Genomic DNA, 18,683 nt, shown 5'->3' on the forward strand with positions numbered 1-18,683 from the left:
CAGGAATTCCCCCAGAAGCTGCCAACACTGAAAGCAAAAAAAACCAGGAAGCACGGTTCCATTTTGAAAACCAACTCCTCACTTTTTAAAGGAGTGGGAAGGCTCACGGAGCTAAACCGAAGGCTTCGCACAAAGTGTGGTCACTTAACTGGCGCACACAGGAAGATCCCACCAAGATCCTCCGGGTGCTCCGGTTTCCTCCCACAGTCCGAAAGACGTGCTGGTTAGGGTGCATCGGACCGTGCTAAATTCTCCCTCAGTGTCACCCGAACAGGCGCCGAGAGTGTGGCAACCAGGGGGATTTTCACAGTAACTTCATTGCAGCGTTAATGTAAGCCTGACTTGTGACACGGAGAAATAAAGATTAAAATTTTACTTTACGCTGGCGTTGGACTGGGCAGTGTACAAAGTCTCACAACACCTGGTTAAAGTCCAACAGGCTTATTTGGAATCACGAGCTTTCGGAGCGCTGCCCCTTTCTCAGGTGAGTCTTTCAGTTAGTTATTTACCCACTTATTTTATTTATGGGACGTGGGTGTCACTGACTGGGACACCATTCATTACCCATCCCGACTTGCCCTTTAACTCAGTGTCTCGCTCGACCATTGGAGGACAGTTGAGAGTCAACCACATTGGCTGTGGTCACATGTAGGCCAGACCGGGTAAGGATGGCAGATTTCCTTCCCCAAAAGAACCAGATGGGTTTTTCCCGACACATAGAACATAGAACATAGAACATAGAACATAGAACATAGAACATAGAACATAGCCTTCGGCCCACGATGTTGTGCCGAGCTTTATCTGAAACCGAGATCAAGCTATCCCACTCCCTATCATCCTGGTGTGCTCCATGTGCCTATCCAATAACCACTTAAATGTTCCTAAAGTGTCTGACTCCACTATCACTGCAGGCAGTCCATTCCACACCCCAACCACTCTCTGCGTAAAGAACCTACCTCTGACATCCTTCCTATATCTCCCACCATGAACCCTATAGTTATGCCCCCTTGTAATAGCTCCATCCACCCGAGGAAATAGTCTTTGAACGTTCGCTCTATCTATCCCCTTCATCATTTTATAAACCTCTATTAAGTCTCCCCTCAGCCTCCTCCGCTCCAGAGAGAACAGCCCTAGCTCCCTCAACCTTTCCTCATAAGACCTACCCTCCAAACCAGGCAGCATCCTGGTAAATCTCTGCACTCTTTCCAGCGCTTCCACATCCTTCTTATAGTGAGGTGACCAGAACTGCACACAATATTCCAAATGTGGTCTCACCAAGGTCCTGTACAGTTGCAGCATAACCCCACGGCTCTTAAACTCCAACCCCCTGTTAATAAAAGCTAGCACACTATAGGCCTTCTTCACAGCTCTATCCACTTGAGTGGCAACCTTTAGAGATCTCTGGATATAGATTCTTAATTCCAGATTTTTAAAATTCAATTCAAATTCCACCACCTGCCGTAGCGGGAATCATAGAATCCCTACAGTGCAGAAAGAGACCATTCGGCCCATCGAGTCTGCACCGACCACAACCCCACCCAGACCCTACCCCCATATCCCTACATATTTACCCACTAATCCCTCTAACCTATGCATCTCAGGACACTAAGGGGCAATTTTTAGCATGGCCAATCAACCTAACCCGCACATCTTTGGACTGTGGGAGGAAACCGGAGCACCCGGAGGAAACCCACGCAGACATGAGGAGAATGTGCAAACTCCACACAGACAGTGACCCAAGCCGGGAATCGAACCCAGGTCCCTGGAGCTGTGAAGCAGCAGTGCTAACCACTGTGCTACCGTGCCGCCCTCGAACCCGGATCCCCAGAACATTAGCTACATTTCTGGATTAATAGTCTAGCGATAATACCACGAGGCCACCACCTCCCCTGTAACTTCACTGCAGTGTTAATGTAAGCCTACTTGTGACAAATTAATTTTACACTTGTGTCACAAGTAGGCTTACATTAACACTGCAATGAAGTTACTGTGAAAATCCCTTAGTCGCCACACTCTGGTGCCTGTTCGGGTACACCGAGGGAGAATTTCGCACGGCCCAATGCACCCTAACCAGCACGTCTTTCAGACTGTGGGAGGAAACTGGAGCACCCGGAGGAAACCCTCGCAGACACGGGGAGAATGTGCAGACTCCACACAGACAGTGACCCGAGCCGGGAATCGAACCCGGGTCCCTGGCGCTGTGAGGCAGCAGTGCTAACCACTGTGCCACCCATATTACAGAGAGGTTGGGACTGTTCTTCGTGGAGAGAAGGCAGCTAAGAGGAGATTTGATAAAGATATTCAAAAATCACGAGGGGGTTGGACAGAACAGGTTGGGAGGAACTGCTCCCACTCGGAAAAGGATCGGGAACGAGGGAACACAGGGTTAAAGTGACTTGCAAAAGAAGCAAATGCGATGTGAGATAAACCTTTTTTCACACAGCGAGAGGTTTGGGGGGTCTGGAATGATCTGCCTGGAAGTGTGTTGGAGGCTAAAGTTTATTTATTAGTATCATGAGTAGGCTTACGTTAACACTGCAATGAAGTTACTGCGAAAATCCCCTAGTCGCCACACTCCGGCGCCTGTTCGGGTAACACTGAGGGAGAATTTAGCACCTAACCAGCACGTCTTTGGAGTGTGGGAGGAAACCGGAGCACCCGGAGGAAACCCACACAGACACGGGGAGAACGTGCAGACTCCGCACAGACAGTGACCCCAAGCCGGGAATCGAACCCGGGTCCCCTGGGCGCTGTGAGGCAGCAGTGCTAACGACAATGCTGCCCATATCACAGAGAGGTTGGGACTGTTCTTCTTGGAGGGAGGGCAGCTACGGGCAGGTTTAATAGAGATGTTCAAAGCCGAACAGAGTAGATCGGGAGAAACTGGTCCCGCTCGCAAAAGGATCGAGAACGAGGGGGACACGGGGTTAAAGGTGATTTGCAAACGAAGCGAACTCGATGTGAGAAAAAAAAGTTTTCACCCAGCGAGTGGTAGGGGGTCTGGAATGTTCTGCCTGGAAGTGTGATGGGGTATAGGGTGGGGGGGAAAGGCAGGAGAACAGCACTAAGTCACACTGCTTGTTTGGTGAGCCAGTCCAGGCATGATGGGCCAAATGGCCATTATTCTGACGCACTCTTCAAAAGAAAAAGAAAATCACAACACAGTGTAGGGCGGCACGGTGGCACAGTGGGTTAGCACTGCTGCTTCACAGCTCCAGGGACCTGGGTTCGATTCCCGGCTTGGGTCACTGTCTGTGTGGAGTTTGCACATTCTCCTCGTGTCTGCGTGGGTTTCCTCCGGGTGCTCCGGTTTCCTCCCACAGTCCAAAGATGTGCGGGTTAGGTTGATTGGCCATGCTAAAAAATTGCCCCTTAGTGTCCTGGGATGCATAGGTCAGAGGGATTAGTGGGTAACATATGTAGGGATATGGGGGTAGGGTCTGGGTGGGATTGTGGTCGGTGCAGACTCGATGTGTAGGGATATGGGGGTAGGGTCTGGGGTGGGATTGTGGTCGGTGTGTGGGGATGTGTAGGGATATGGGGGTAGGGTCTGGGTGGGATTGTGGTCGGTGCAGACTCGATGTGTAGGGATATGGGGGTAGGGTCTGGGGTGGGATTGTGGTCGGTGTGTGGGGATGTGTAGGGATATGGGGGTAGGGTCTGGGTGGGATTGTGGTCGGTGCAGACTCGATGTGTAGGGATATGGGGGTAGGGTCTGGGGTGGGATTGTGGTCGGTGTGTGGGGATGTGTAGGGATATGGGGGTAGGGTCTGGGTGGGATTGTGGTCGGTGCAGACTCGATGGGCCGAATGGCCTCTTTCTGCACTGTAGGGTTTCTATGGTTCTATGAAAGATAGAAAAGGGCTACTATAAAAATTGCCAGATTCTGCTAGGATGTTTTGTTTAATCAACTTAGATGTAGAATTCACTTTATCAGTGGGAGCAAGTTTGTTAGTAATTGTAATGAGGTGTTTTAAATACTTTGTAGTTTTAAAGGTACATGCAATACCTTTAATTAGTCCATATATATATAAAATATATCTTCTATACATTTTTAGAAGTTAAAGGAACTTAGATGCACAGTTACGGGAGTGCCCCATTGACACTAAACACATGTTGGATACATTCCTTTGAAGCACCCAACTGTTGGAACCACAGGGCCATAAAGGAGACTCAACTGCCTCACCCGACCCCTCATCAGAATCAACTGATACAAGAGTGAGTTTTAATGAAGCTGCTTTCACAGTTTCTCATCGCAACAGAGTCGGGAAGACATTAACGTCAGAGCTAATGAAAAAGTTATGGTAGAGGAACTTGGTGGCAACTGGCAAGAATTAATGGCAACATGGTGACACCCCTCAAAATCGTAGGGAGTGATTAAAAAGTGATATAAAGCTCAGTCATTGGATTGATAAGCAATGTATACGCGTGTTTCATGATGGTGGCAATATATAAACTTATCAGGGCTATAATCGGGAAATATCCTGAAGGCAAGATGAGTTGACCACATCCCTTAGAGATTCAGCTAACTTCACTGACAAGGCCATAAAACACTAATGGCTTTTGTAGGCACCCCCTTTCGCAATTAAAGGATGCCCACGTGAGACTGTTTCAGTGAGGATGCTTTGAACCATAGAAAATTACAGCTCAGAAACAGGCCTTTTGGCCCTTCTTGTCTGTGGCTGAACCATTTTTTGCCTAGTCCCACTGACCTGCACTTGGACCATATCCCTCCACACCCCTCTCATCCATTAACCCGTCCAAGTTTTTCTTAAATGTTAAAAGTGCATTTACCACTTTATCCGGCAGCTCATTCCACACTCCCACCACTCTCTGCGTGAAGAAGCCCCCCCTAATATCCCCTTTAAACTTTTCTCCTTTCACCCTTAACCCATGCCCTCTGGTTTTTTTCTCCCCGAGCCTCAGCGGAAAAAGCCTGCTTGCATTCACCCTATCTATACCCATCAAAATCTTATACACCTCTATCAAATCTCCCCTCATTCTTCTACGCTCCAGGGAATAAAGTCCCAACCTATTCAATCTCTCTCTGTAACTCAGCTTCTCAAGTCCCGGCAACATCCTTGTGAACCTTCTCTGCACTCTTTCAACCTTATTTACATCCTTCCTGTAACTAGGTGACCAAAACTGTACACAATACTCCAAATTCGGCCTCACCAATGCCTTATATAACCTTACCATAACACTCCAACTTTTCTACTCGATACTCCGATTTATAAAGGCCAATGTACCAAAGGCACTCTTTACGACCCTATCCACCAATGACGTCACTTTTAGGGAATTCTGTACCAGTATTCCCAGATCCCTCTGTTCAACTGCACTCTTCAGAGTCCTACCATTTACCCTGTACGTTCTACTTTGGTTTGTCTACTTTGTGAGGCTTTTATCAAAATAGAGACATGATGTCTGACTAAGAGACTAGAGGGCAGGCTTAGGGATGATCTACTGGGGTATCCCACGAGGTGTTGTGATCTCACAGATCAGGGTCGTTCAGTAATTTTTCTATTGGATCAATACTTAAAGTAATGATTAGATTTATTATTATCACATGTATTGGGATAGAGTGAAAAGTATTGTTCCTTGCGCACTATACGGACAAAGCATACCGTTCATAGAGTACAGAGGGGAGAGGGATTTGATTTGTCACATGTATTGGGATAGAGTGAAAAGTATTGTTTCGTTCACGCTATACAGACAAAGCATACCGTTCATAGAGTACATAGGGGAGAAGGATTTGATTTATTATTGTCACATGTATTGGGTTGCAATGAAAAGTATTGTTTCTTGCGCGCTATACAGACAAAGCATACCGTTCATAGAATACAGAGGGGAGAGGGATTTGATTTGTCACATGTATTGGGATAGAGTGAAAAGTATTGTTTCGTTCACGCTATACAGACAAAGCATACCGTTCATAGAGTACATAGGGGAGAAGGATTTGATTTATTATTATAATAGAGTATTGGGTTGCAATGAAAAGTATTGTTTCTTGCGCGCTATACAAAGCATAATGTTCACAGAGAAGGAAAGGAGAGAGTGCAGAATGTAGTGTTACAGTCATAGCTAGGGTGTAGAGAAAGATCAACTTAATGCGAGGTAGGTCCATTCAAAAGTCTGAGGGCAGCAGGGAAGAAGCTGTTCTTGAGTCGGTTGGTACGTGACCTCAGACTTTTGTATCTTTTTCCCGATGGAAGAAGGTGGAAGAGAGAATGTCCGGGGTGCGTGGGGTCATTAATTATGCTTTTTTAAAATTATATTTGATTGAATTGTGTCTAACTGACTGTGAGTTGCAGAATTGTATAAACCAGGATGATTTGCTTTGTCCAGTGGAGTGGTGTCTCTGACCCATTGTCTCAAGAACCTCCCCTTGCTAGCAAGTACAATAAAGGCAATCTGTCGGTCAAGTATCTTGTGTTAATGTTTGTTTGTGTTAAAGTCAAATTTGGAAGTCAAGGTTTAGAGAACAGGAATAAGCCCTTCAGCACCTCCAGTCCTGCACCCACCATGCTGCCCTTGTGAACTAAAACCCCCTACCCTTCCGGGGATCATATCCCCCCCATTCCCATCCTACTCATGTATTTGTCAAGACACCCCCTTTAAAGTCACACATAGGGAGGGGGGTGACAGGGGAGGGGGAGGAGGACCCAGGGGTGGGGGTAGAACGCAGGTGACTCACCTCAGCGGTGGGCGGCTCCTGGGCTGCGGACCCCGCGTTGGGCCTCCGGCGGAAGAACGGGCGACGGAATCGCCGGCGCTCTGGAAGCGGCTGCTCAGTCTTGGGATCTTTGTTCTCGTCCGCCCTGGCTGCTCCCTCCTCCTGCTGGGACTGGGGGCGGAAGGGACGTCTGCAGGGAAGGGGGGCAAACCGTCAGGAGCTGTGAACATCACCAACGCAACCAACCAACCCACCACGGTGGCCACCCTTTGTTCCAACTCGCGCCCATTCAGCCACCAGCTCCGAGCGTGGCTCCCGGAAAAGTAACGACCGGATCGTTTCTCCCCATCTCTGGAACGCCCCCCCCGTCATTGCTGCTGTCTTCCGGGCAGAAGGGGACGTTGGGTTTCATCACAGAATCCCCAAAAAAGTGCAGATGGAGGCCATTCGGCCCATCGAGTCTGCACCACATTCCCACCCAGGCCCTATCCCCATAACCCCATGCGTTTACCCTGCGAATCCCCCTGGCACAAAGGGGCAATTTAGCATGGCCAATCCACCTAACCTACACATCTTTGGACACTAAGGGGCAATTTAGCATGGCCAATCCACCTAACCTGCAAGTCTTTGGACACTAAGGGACAATTTAGCCATGGCCAATCCACCTAACCTGCACATCTTTGGACACTAAGGGACAATTTAGCATGGCCAATCCACCTAACCTGCAAGTCTTTGGACACTAAGGGACAATTTAGCATGGCCAATCCACCTAACCTACACATCTTTGGACACTAAGGGGCAATTTAGCATGGCCAATCCACCTAACCTGCACATCTTTGGACACGAAGGGACAATTTAGCATGGCCAATCCACCTAACCTACACATCTTTGGACACTAAGGGACAATTTAGCATGGCCAATCCACCGAACCTACACATCTTTGGACACTAAGGGACAATTTAGCATGGCCAATCCACCTAACCTGCACATCTTTGGACACGAAGGGACAATTTAGCATGGCCAATCCACCTAACCTACACATCTTTGGACACTAAGGGACAATTTAGCATGGCCAATCCACCTAACCTACACATCTTTGGACACTAAGGGACAATTTAGCACGGCCAATCCACCTAACCTACACATCTTTGGAGTGTGGGGGGAAACCGGAGCACCCGGAGGAAACCCACGCAGACACGGGGAGAACTGTTTAGGATGGAATGCTCGACAATCAGGAAGCACTTTTCCCAGACACCCCAAGGTACGGAATGAGGAGGATTAGCAAGTTTGCGGATGACACAAAGATTGGCCAGGTGGTTAACGGTGAGGTGGGCTACAAGAAGGGCGGCATGGTGGTGGCACAGTGGTTGGCACTGCTGCCTCACAGCGCCAGGGACCCAGGTTCGACTTGGGTCACTGTCTGTGCGGAGTCTGCACGTTCTCCCCGTGTCTGCGTGGGTTTCCTCCGGGTGCTCCGGTTTCCTCCCACAGTCCGAAAGATGTGCTGGTTAGGGGGATTGGCCATGCTAAATTGCCCCTCAGTGTGAGGGGGACTAGCTAGGGTAAATATGTGGGGTTATGGGGATAGGGGCTGGGTGGGATTGTGGTCGGTGCAGGCTCGATGGGCCGAATGGCCTCCTTCTGCATTCTGTGATATAGACGGAATGGTCTAATGGACGGATAAGTGGCAGATGGAATTTAACCCTGAGACACGAGAGGTGATACAATTTGGAAGGAGTAACTTGACAAGGAAGTGCTCAATGAATGGTAGGACACCAGGAAGTTCTGTGGAACAAAGGGACCTTGACGTGTTTGTCATTAGATCTCGGAAGGCAGAAGGACAATGTTCGTAGGATGGTGAAAAAGACATATGGGACACTTGCCTTTATAAATCCAGGCATAGATTACAAAAGCAGGGAAGTTGTGTTGGAGTTGTGTAGAACTTTGGTGAGGCCACAGCTGGAGCACTGTGTGCAGTTCTGGTCGCCACATTATAGGAAGGATGTGGACGCACTGGAGAGGGTGCAGAGGAGATTCACCAGGGATGGATTCGCCTGGGATGGAACATTTCAGTTACGGGGAGAGGTTGGGTAGGCTTGGGTTGTTTTCTCTGGAGCAGAGAAGACTGAGGGGCGACCTGATCGAGGTGAACAAGATTATGAGGGACACGGACAGGGTGGATAAGGAGCAGCTGTTCCCCTTAGTTGAAGAGTCAGTCACAAGGGGACATAGGTTCAAGACGAGGGGCAGGAGGTTTTGGGGGGGGGGGGGGGGTGTGAGGAAAAACCTTTTTACCCAGAGGGTGGTGAGGGTCTGGAATGCGCTGCCTGGGAGGGTGGTGGAGGCGGGATGCCTCACATAAGATATAGGAGCAGAATTAGGCCATTCGGCCCATCGAGTCCGTTCCGCCATTCGATCATGGCTGATATGCTCCTCATCCCCATTTTCCTGCCTTCTCCCCATAACCCTTCAACCCATTAAAAATCTGTCTCACACCTCCTTCAATGTACTCACTGTCCCAGCATCCACCGCTCTTTGGGGCAGCGAATTCCACAGATTCACAACCCTTTGGGAGAAGGAGTTTCTCCTCAACTCTGTTTTAAATTTACTACCCCTTATCCTAAGACTGTGACCTCTCCGTCCTAGAATGTCCCACAAGAGGAAGCATCCGCTCCACGTCTACTTTATCCACACCTTTCATCATCTTGTAAACCTCAATCTGATCTCCCCTCATTCTTCTAAATTGCAGAGAGTATCGGCCTAAACTGTTCAATCTCTCTTCATCCGACATTCCCTCATCTCTGGAATCAATCTAGTGAACCTCCTCTGAACTGCCTCCAATGTCACTGCATCTTTCCTCAAATAAGGGGACCAAAACTCTGCACATCCTTTAAAAAGTACCCGGATGGCCACTTGGCACATCATAACATTCAGGGCTATGGGCCAAGTGCTGGCAGATGGGATTAAGTGGGAGTTCAAGTGTTTCTACTGTGTTGGCGTGAACTCGATGGGCCGAAGGGCCTCTTCTGCACTGTACGATTCCATGATTTTCCCCAATTAATCATCAAAAGTATTGTTTTCAGTACCTGCTCCAAACGCTGCTCCCCCAGTAACCGACTCCAGCCCTCTGGCCACAGAACCAGTCTGTTTGAAAACTTGAATGCCCGGTTTGACCTGGAGTTTAGCTTCCTGGTGTATATTCTCTCTCACTGAAGCAGTCCATGTTCCAAATGCAGCAAGACCTGGACAATACCCAGGCCGGGGCTGACAAGTGTGGCATGAATGATACGTCACACAAGTGCCCGGCAATGACCATCTCCAATCAGAGACTCTCACCATCGCCTCTTGGCATTACCATCACTGAATCCCCCCACTATTAACATCCTGGGGGGTCACCATCACTGAATCCCCCACTATCAACATCCTGGGGGTTATCATCACTGAATCCCCCACTATTAACATCCTGGGGGTTCCCATCACTGAATCCCCCACTGTCAACATCCTGGGAGTTACCATCACTGAATCCCCCCACTATTAACATCCTGGGAGTTACCATCACTGAATCCCCCCACTATTAACATCCTGGGGGTTACCATCACTGAATCCCCCCACTATTAACATCCTGGGGGTTACCATCACTGAATCCCCCACTATTAACATCCTGGGGGTTACCATCACTGAATCCCCCCACTATTAACATCCTGGGGGTCACCATCATGGGGAAGTTTTTTTGTTTTCTTTTTTTCTTGCTGGTAATGGCTTCAGGGATGGCAGTTCAGGCAGTATGCTGCATCTCCTGTGGGATGTATGTGGTGAGGAAATCCAGTAGTGTTTCAGGAGATTTTAGTTGTAAGAAGTGCATTAGATTGCAGCTTCTGGAGGAGCGTGTAAAGGAGCTGGAGGGGGAGGTAGAGGAACTCCGCATAATTATTTATAGAGAAATAGTAACTCCTAGAAATGAGGCTTGGGTCAATGCCAGGAGGAGGGGTAAGAAGCAATCGGGAAGACAATCCCCTGGGGCGGTTCCCCTCCATAATAGGTTTTCGGTGCTGGAGGCTACAGTTGAGGAGGAATCAACTGAGCATAGAGAGCAGATCTCTGGGGGTGAGCCGAGTGAGAAAGCTCAGGTGGTTAGGGGCTGTAAAAGACTGGGCCTTGTGATTGGGGACTCCACAATTAAGGGGACAGATAGGAGGGTCGGAACTAAAGGTAGGGACTCAGGGTTGGTGTGTTGCCTACCAGGGGCTGGGGTCCGGGATGTGTCTGACAGGGTATTCAGGACTCTTAGGGGGGAGGGAGATAAACCACAAGTTATTGTACATGTGGGGACACACGACATAGGGAGGATAGGGGAAGGGGATATTAGGCAGGGATTTATGGAGTTGGGGTGGAAACTAAAGGCCAAGACTGACAGAGTGGTTATCTCTGGACTCTTGCCTGTACCACGGGATAGTTTAGAGAGGAATAGGGAGAGGGAAGGTTTGAATTCATGGCTGAGGGGATGGTGCAGGAGGGAGGGGTTCAGGTACTTAAGCAATTGGGGCTCGTACTGGGGAAGGTGTGACCTCTATGAGAAGGATGGTCTACACCTTAATCAGAAGGGGACCAATATCCTGGGGGGTAAATTTGCTAAGGCCATGCAGGGAGGTTTAAACTGATTCGGGGGGGGGGGGGGAGGGATCCTGAGTAGTGGGGCTGAAAGTGAGGGATGCATGGATGGGGACTGCAATGCACGGCATTGCAGAGGTGGGGTGGAGCAGGGTTTGAAATGTGTATACTTCAATGCCAGGAGTATTCGCAATAAAGTGGGTGAACTTGCAGCGTGGATCAGTACCTGGGACTTCGATGTTGTGGCTATTTCAGAGACATGGATAGAGCAGGGGCAGGAATGGATGCTGCAGGTCCCGGGGTTCAAATGTTTTAGTCGAAGTAGGGAAGGAGGTAGAAGAGGGGGAGGGGTAGCATTATTGGTCAGAGATTGTATCACAGTGTCAGAGAGGAGGTTTGATGAGGACTTATCTGTTGAGGTAGTATGGGCGGAGATTAGAAATAGGAGAGGAGAGGTCACCCTGTTGGGAGTCTTTTATAGACCTCCTAAAAGTTCTAGAGAGGTTGAGGAAAGGATTGCGGAGTCAATCCTGCTTAGGAGTGAAAGTAATAGGGCAATTGTTATGGGGGATTTTAACTTGACTAATATTGACTGGAATTGTTATAGCTCTAGCTCGTTAGAGGGGTCAGTTTTTGTTCAAAGCGTGCAGGAAGGTTTTTTGACTCAGTATGTAGACAGGCCAACTAGAGGTGAGGCTATATTGGATCTGGTGCTGGGAAATGAGCCAGACCAGGTGCTAGACTTGGAAGTTGGTGTGCATTTTGGTGATAGTGACCACAATTCGGTTACGTTCACCTTAGTGATGGAAAGGGATAGGCATGAACCTCGGGCCAGTGGTTTTAGCTGGGGGAAGGGTAATTATGAGGCTATTAGGAGAGAATTAGGAAACATAGGTTGGACTAGGAGATTACAGGGACTGGGAACGTCCGACATGTGGAGTTTTTTCAAGGAGCAGCTACTGCGAGTCTGTGATAGGTATGTCCCTGTCAGGCAAGGAGGAATTGGTAGGGCTAGGGAACCGTGGTGCACCAAAAAAGTTTCTTTGTTGGTTAAAAAGAAAAAGGAGGCTTATGTTCGGATGAGACGTGAGCACTCGGGTAGTGCACTAGAAAGCTTTAGATTGGCTAAGAGGGAGTTGAAGAGCGAGCTTAGAAGGGCTAAAAGGGGACATGAGAAGACTTTGGCGGATAGGGTTAAAGAGAATCCTAAGGCGTTCTATAGGTATGTCAAGAACAGAAGGTTGGTTAGGGCAAGTTTAGGGCCAGTTATAGATGGCAGAGGGAAGTTATGTGTGGAACCGGAGGAGATTGGTGAAGCATTGAACCAATATTTCTCTTCGGTGTTCACGCAAGGGGACATGAATATAGCTGAGGAGGACACTGGGTTGCAAGGGAGTAGAATAGACAGTATTACAGTTGATAAGGAGGATGTGCAGGATATTCTGGAGGGTCTGAAAATAGATAAATCCCCTGGTCCGGATGGGATTTATCCAAGGATTCTCTGGGAGGCAAGAGAAGTGATTGCAGAGCCTCTGGCTCTGATCTTCAGGTCGTCGTTGGCCTCTGGTATAGTACCAGAAGATTGGAGGTTAGCGAATGTTGTCCCATTGTTTAAGAAGGGGAACAGAGACTTCCCCGGGAATTATAGACCGGTGAGTCTCACTTCTGTTGTCGGCAAGATGTTGGAAAAAATTATAAGGGATAGGATTTATAGTTATTTGGAGAGTAATGAATTGATAGGTGATAGTCAGCATGGTTTTGTGGCAGGTAGGTCGTGCCTTACTAACCTTATTGAGTTTTTTGAGAAAGTGACCAAGGAGGTGGATGGGGGCAAGGCAGTGGACGTGGTATATATGGATTTTAGTAAGGCGTTTGATAAGGTTCACCATGGTAGGCTTCTGCAGAAAATGCAGATGTATGGGATTGGGGGTGATCTAGGAAATTGGATCAGGAATTGGCTAGCGGATAGGAAACAGAGGGTGGTGGTTGATAGTAAATATTCATCATGGAGTGCGGTTACAAGTGGTGTACCTCAGGGATCTGTTTTGGGGCCACTGCTGTTTGTAATATTTATTAATGATCTGGATGAGGGTATAGTTGGGTGGATTAGCAAATTTGCTGATGACACCAAAGTCGGTGGTGTGGTAGACAGTGAGGAAGGGTGTCGTAGTTTGCAGGAAGACTTGGACAGGTTGCAAAGTTGGGCCGAGAGGTGGCGGATGGAGTTTAATGCGGAGAAGTGTGAGGTAATTCACTTTGGTAGGAATAACAGATGTGTTGAGTATAGGGCTAACGGGAGGACTTTGAATAGTGTGGAGGAGCAGAGGGATCTAGGTGTATGTGTGCATAGATCCCTGAAAGTTGGGAATCAAGTAGATAAGGTTGTTAAGAAGGCATATGGTGTCTTGGCGTTTATTGGTAGGGGGATTGAATTTAGGAGTCGTAGCGTTATGTTGCAACTGTACACAACTCTGGTGCGGCCGCACTTGGAGTACTGTGTGCAGTTCTGGTCCCCACATTACAGGAAGGATGTGGAGGCTTTGGAGAGGGTGCAGAGGAGGTTTACCAGGATGTTGCCTGGTATGGAGGGGAGATCCTATGAGGAGAGGCTGAGGGATTTGGGATTGTTTTCGCTGGAAAGGCGGCGGCTAAGAGGGGATCTTATTGAAACATATAAGATGATTAGAGGTTTAGATAGGGTGGATAGTGATAGCCTTTTTCCTCTGATGGAGAAATCCAGCACGAGGGGGCATGGCTTTAAATTGAGGGGGGGTAGTTATAGAACCGATGTCAGGGGTAGGTTCTTTACCCAGAGGGTGGTGAGGGATTGGAATGCCCTGCCAGCATCAGTAGTAAATGCGCCTAGTTTGGGGGCGTTTAAGAGATCCGTAGATAGGTTCATGGACGAAAAGAAATTGGTTTAGGTTGGAGGGTCACAGTTTTTTTTTTAACTGGTCGGTGCAACATCGTGGGCCGAAGGGCCTGTTCTGCGCTGTAATGTTCTATGTTCTATGTTCTATGTTCTAAGGCAATCCTGTTGTTTCTGCCTCTGATAAAATGTTTCAGTCTGTGTACTCTACGTGCACCTTTCTTATTTTCAGCACAGAATTTAAAAAACTCCCCTTTTTTAAGAGACAATTTCTTTTATAATTTTAGCAAACACTAACTTTGCAACAATACAAAGGCAACTTATTATCTAAATGGAGGGAATTGTTTGAGTGCAGAGGGATCTGGGTGTCCTTGTGCACGAATAGCAGAAAGTTAGTGTGAAGGTCCAGCAGGAAGGCAAATAGAATCTTGGCATTCATTGATGATGGAAGTAGGGAGGTGCTGTTGCAATTGCATTGGGCATTGGTGACACCGCATTTAAAGCACTGCGCACCGTTTTGGGCCCCTTACTTGAGGAAGGATGTTAATTCATTCGAGGCGGGTCAGAGAAGATTCCGGGGATGAAGGACTTGACTTATGAAGAGAGCCTGAGCCTATACTTGGGGGTTTAGAAGAAAGAGCGGAGGTCTAATCGAGGTGTGCAAGATGCTCGGGGACGTTGACCGGGTAGAGCGAATGTTTCCCCCTGTTGGACATTCCAGAAAGCGAGGCCATAGTTTTAGGCTAAGGGTTGGCAGGTTGAAAACCGAGAAGAGGAGGCGTTGCTTCACTCAAAGGGTCGTGAACCGGTGGAATTCGCTACCCCAGCGTGCAGTGGACACTGGAACACTAGACTAATTTGAGGAGAGAGAACATAGAACAGTACAGCACACGGACAGGCCCTTTGGCCCATCATATTGGGCCAAACATGGCGCCAAATTAAACTAGTCCCTTCTGCCTGCTCTTGCTCCATATCCCTCTATTCCTCGCATATTCATGTGTTTATCTAAAAGCCCCTTAAACGCCCCTGTCGTCTCTGCCTCCCACCACCACCCCTGGTAGCGTGTTCCAGAACCTACCACTGTGTTTTTAAAAAAAAACCTTGCCCCTCTCATCTCCTTTGAACTTTCCCCCCCTCACCTTCAGTCCGTGTCCCCCGAGTATTAGACATTTCAACTCTGGGGAAGAAAGATTCTGACTGTCAACCCTATCTGTGCCTCTCATCGTTTTATAGACTTCTATCCGGTCTCCCCCCAGCCTCCGCCGCTCCAGAGAAAACAACTCTAGTTTGTCCAGCCTCTCCTTGTAGCTCATCCCCTCTAATCCAGGCAGCAACCTGGTAAACCTCTTCTGCACCCTCTCCAGAGCCTCCACATCCTTCCTCTAATGTGGCGACCAGAATTGAACGCAATATTCTATAAGTGCGGCCTAACTAAAGTTTTATAAAGCTGCAACTTGCCATCCTGACCCTTGGACTCAGTGCCCCGACCAATAAAGGCAAGCGTGCCATACGCCCTCTTTACCACCCTGTCTACTTGTGTGGCCACTTTCGGGGAGCTATGGACTTGAACCCCAAGATCCCTCTGTACCTCAGTGCTGTTCAGGGGCCAGCCATTAATTGTATACTTACCCTTAACGTTTGACCTCCCAAAGTGCGGCACCTCAAACTTACCCGGATTAAACTCCAGCTGCCATTTCTCCGCCCATATCTGCAGCTGATCGATATCCCGCTGTATCCGTTAACAAACTTCTACGCTATCCACAAACTCCACCGATCTTTGTGCCACCTGCAAACTTACTAACCCACCCATCCACATTCAAACAGCAGAGGCCCCAGAATGGATCCCGACAGAACACAACTAGTCATGGACCTCCAGCCAGGAAAACACCCTTCCTCCACCACCCTCTGACTTCTGTGGTAGACCACAGTATTTATATGGCTAGTCCAGGTGAGTTTCTGGTCAATGGTGACCCCCAGGATGTTAATAGTGGGGGATTCAGTGATGGTAACCCCCAGGATGTTAATAGTGGGGGGGATTCAGTGATGGTAACCCCCAGGACGTTGACAGTGGGGGGACTCAGTGATGGTGACCCCCAGGATGTTAATAGTGGGGATTCAGTGATGGTGACCCCCAGGATGTTAATAGTGGGGGATTCAGTGATGGTAACCCCCAAGACGTTGACAGTGGGGGGATTCAGTGATGGTGACCCCCAGGATGTTAATAGTGGGGGATTCAGTGATGGTAACCCCCAGGACGTTGCCAGTGGGGGGATTCAGTGATGGTGACCCCCAGGATGTTAATAGTGGGGGATTCAGTGATGGTAACTCCCAGGATGTTAATAGTGGGGGGATTCAGTGATGGTAACCCCCAGGATGTTAATAGTGGGGGGATTCAGTGATGGTGACCCCCAGGATGTTAATAGTGGGGGGGATTCAGTGATGGTAACTCCCAGGATGTTAATAGTGGGGGGATTCAGTGATGGTAACTCCCAGGATGTTAATAGTGGGGGATTCAGTGATGGTAACTCCCAGGATGTTAATAGTGGGGGATTCAGTGATGGTAACCCCCAGGATGTTAATAGTGGGGGATTCAGTGATGGTAACCCCCAGGATGTTAATAGTGGGGGATTCAGTGATGGTAACCCCCAGGATGTTAATAGTGGGGGATTCAGTGATGGTGACTCCCAGGATGTTAATAGTGGGGGATTCAGTGATGGTAACCCCCAGGATGTTAATAGTGGGGGATTCAGTGATGGTAACCCCCAGGATGTTAATAGTGGGGGATTCAGTGATTGGAACCCCCAGGATGTTAATAGTGGGGGATTCAGTGATGGTGACCCCCCAGGATGTTAATAGTGGGGGATTCAGTGATGGTGACCCCCAGGATGTTAATAGTGGGGGATTCAGTGATGGTAACCCCCAGGATGTTAATAGTGGGGGATTCAGTGATGGTGACCCCCAGGATGTTAATAGTCGGGGATTCAGTGATGATAACCCCCAGGATGTTAATAGTGGGGGATTCAGTAATGGTAACCCCCAGGATGTTAATAGTGGGGGATTCAGTGATGGTAACCCCCAGGATGTTAATAGTGGGGGATTCAGTGATGGTAACCCCCAGGATGTTAATAGTGGGGGATTCAGTGATGGTGACCCCCAGGATGTTAATAGTGGGGGATTCAGTGATGGTAACCCCCAGGATGTTAATAGTGGGGGATTCAGTGATGGTGACCCCCAGGATGTTAATAGTGGGGGATTCAGTGATGGTAACCCCCAGGATGTTAATAGTGGGGGATTCAGTGATGGTGACCCCCAGGATGTTAATAGCGGGGGATTCAGTGATGGTGACCCCCAGGATGTTAATAGTGGGGGATTCAGTGATCGTAACCCCCAGGATGTTAATAGTGGGGGGGATTCAGTGATGGTAACCCCCAGGATGTTAATAGTGGGGGGATTCAGTGATGGTGACCCCCAGGATGTTAATAGTCGGGGATTCAGTGATGATAACCCCCAGGATGTTAATAGTGGGGGATTCAGTGATGGTAACCCTCAGGATGTTAATAGTGGGGGATTCAGTGATGGTAACCCCCAGGATGTTAATAGTGGGGGATTCAGTGATGGTAACCCCCAGGATGTTAATAGTGGGGGATTCAGTGATGGTAACCCCCAGGATGTTAATAGTGGGGGGATTCAGTGATAGAACATAGAACATAGAACATTACAGCGCAGAACAGGCCCTTCGGCCCACGATGTTGCACCGACTTGGTAGCAGACCGCAGGCATTTGAATGTTAACCAATCAATTTGCAATAGGCATTTGAATAGCAGCAGCCTATCAGACTTGAATTTGATGTTTTGGTAACCTGTAAACCAATACTATCATGGGGATGTTATGTCAGGTCATCGGGGGGCATAAAAGACGGGAGCAGTGGCAAAAAAAAACAGTAGAAGAACATCTGCCACCTGCCGAGTAACAGCTCAGAGCGCGAGAGAGACTTGCTGAATCTCTCATAGCTGCATTGGTGTCTTAAAAGAAAGACTCATCTCGAAAGTACAGATAGCTCAAGAAGCCAAAGATCCCAAAAAGAAAACAGAAGATGCCGGAAAGCAAACCTGGTTGTATTTTGAGAGTGACAAATAATTTTTGTTTTGTTAATAAGTGGGAATTGGATTTATCCAAACAACATTCCATTAGAATAGTGTTTAATTCGGTTTGTTAATAGTTTAGTTAACCTGTTATAGAGTGATAGAGGTTTTCAGCATGGAAACAGGCCCTTCGGCCCAACTTGTCCATGCCACCCTTATTTCTTTTTTTTAAAATCCCTAAGCTAATCCCAATTGCCCGCATTTGGCCCATATCCCTCTATACCCATCGTACCCATGTAACTGTCTAAATGCTTTTTAAAAGATAAAATTGTACTCGCCTCTACTACTACCTCTGGCAGCTTGTTCCAGACACTCACCACCCTGTGAGAGAAAAAATTGCCCCTCTGGACACTTTTGTATCTCTCCCCTCTCACCTTAAACCTATGCCCTC

At 48.4% G+C, this 18,683-nt stretch overlaps 1 protein-coding gene across 2 annotated transcripts in view; it reads right to left on the bottom strand.

Annotated features, from left to right (window-relative positions):
* Positions 1-18,683, bottom strand: part of LOC144481680 (Y-box-binding protein 2-B-like) — a 72,673-nt gene that overhangs the window by 9,723 nt on the left and 44,267 nt on the right. For both annotated transcript variants that reach the window (XM_078200816.1, XM_078200815.1), the window contains one exon: positions 6,695-6,863. In XM_078200816.1, the coding sequence (XP_078056942.1) occupies positions 6,695-6,863 (169 nt within the window). The remainder of the gene's footprint in view (positions 1-6,694; positions 6,864-18,683) is intronic.

The sequence above is a fragment of the Mustelus asterias genome, chromosome 31, assembly GCF_964213995.1.
Source record: "Mustelus asterias chromosome 31, sMusAst1.hap1.1, whole genome shotgun sequence".
Taxonomy (NCBI): domain Eukaryota; kingdom Metazoa; phylum Chordata; class Chondrichthyes; order Carcharhiniformes; family Triakidae; genus Mustelus; species Mustelus asterias.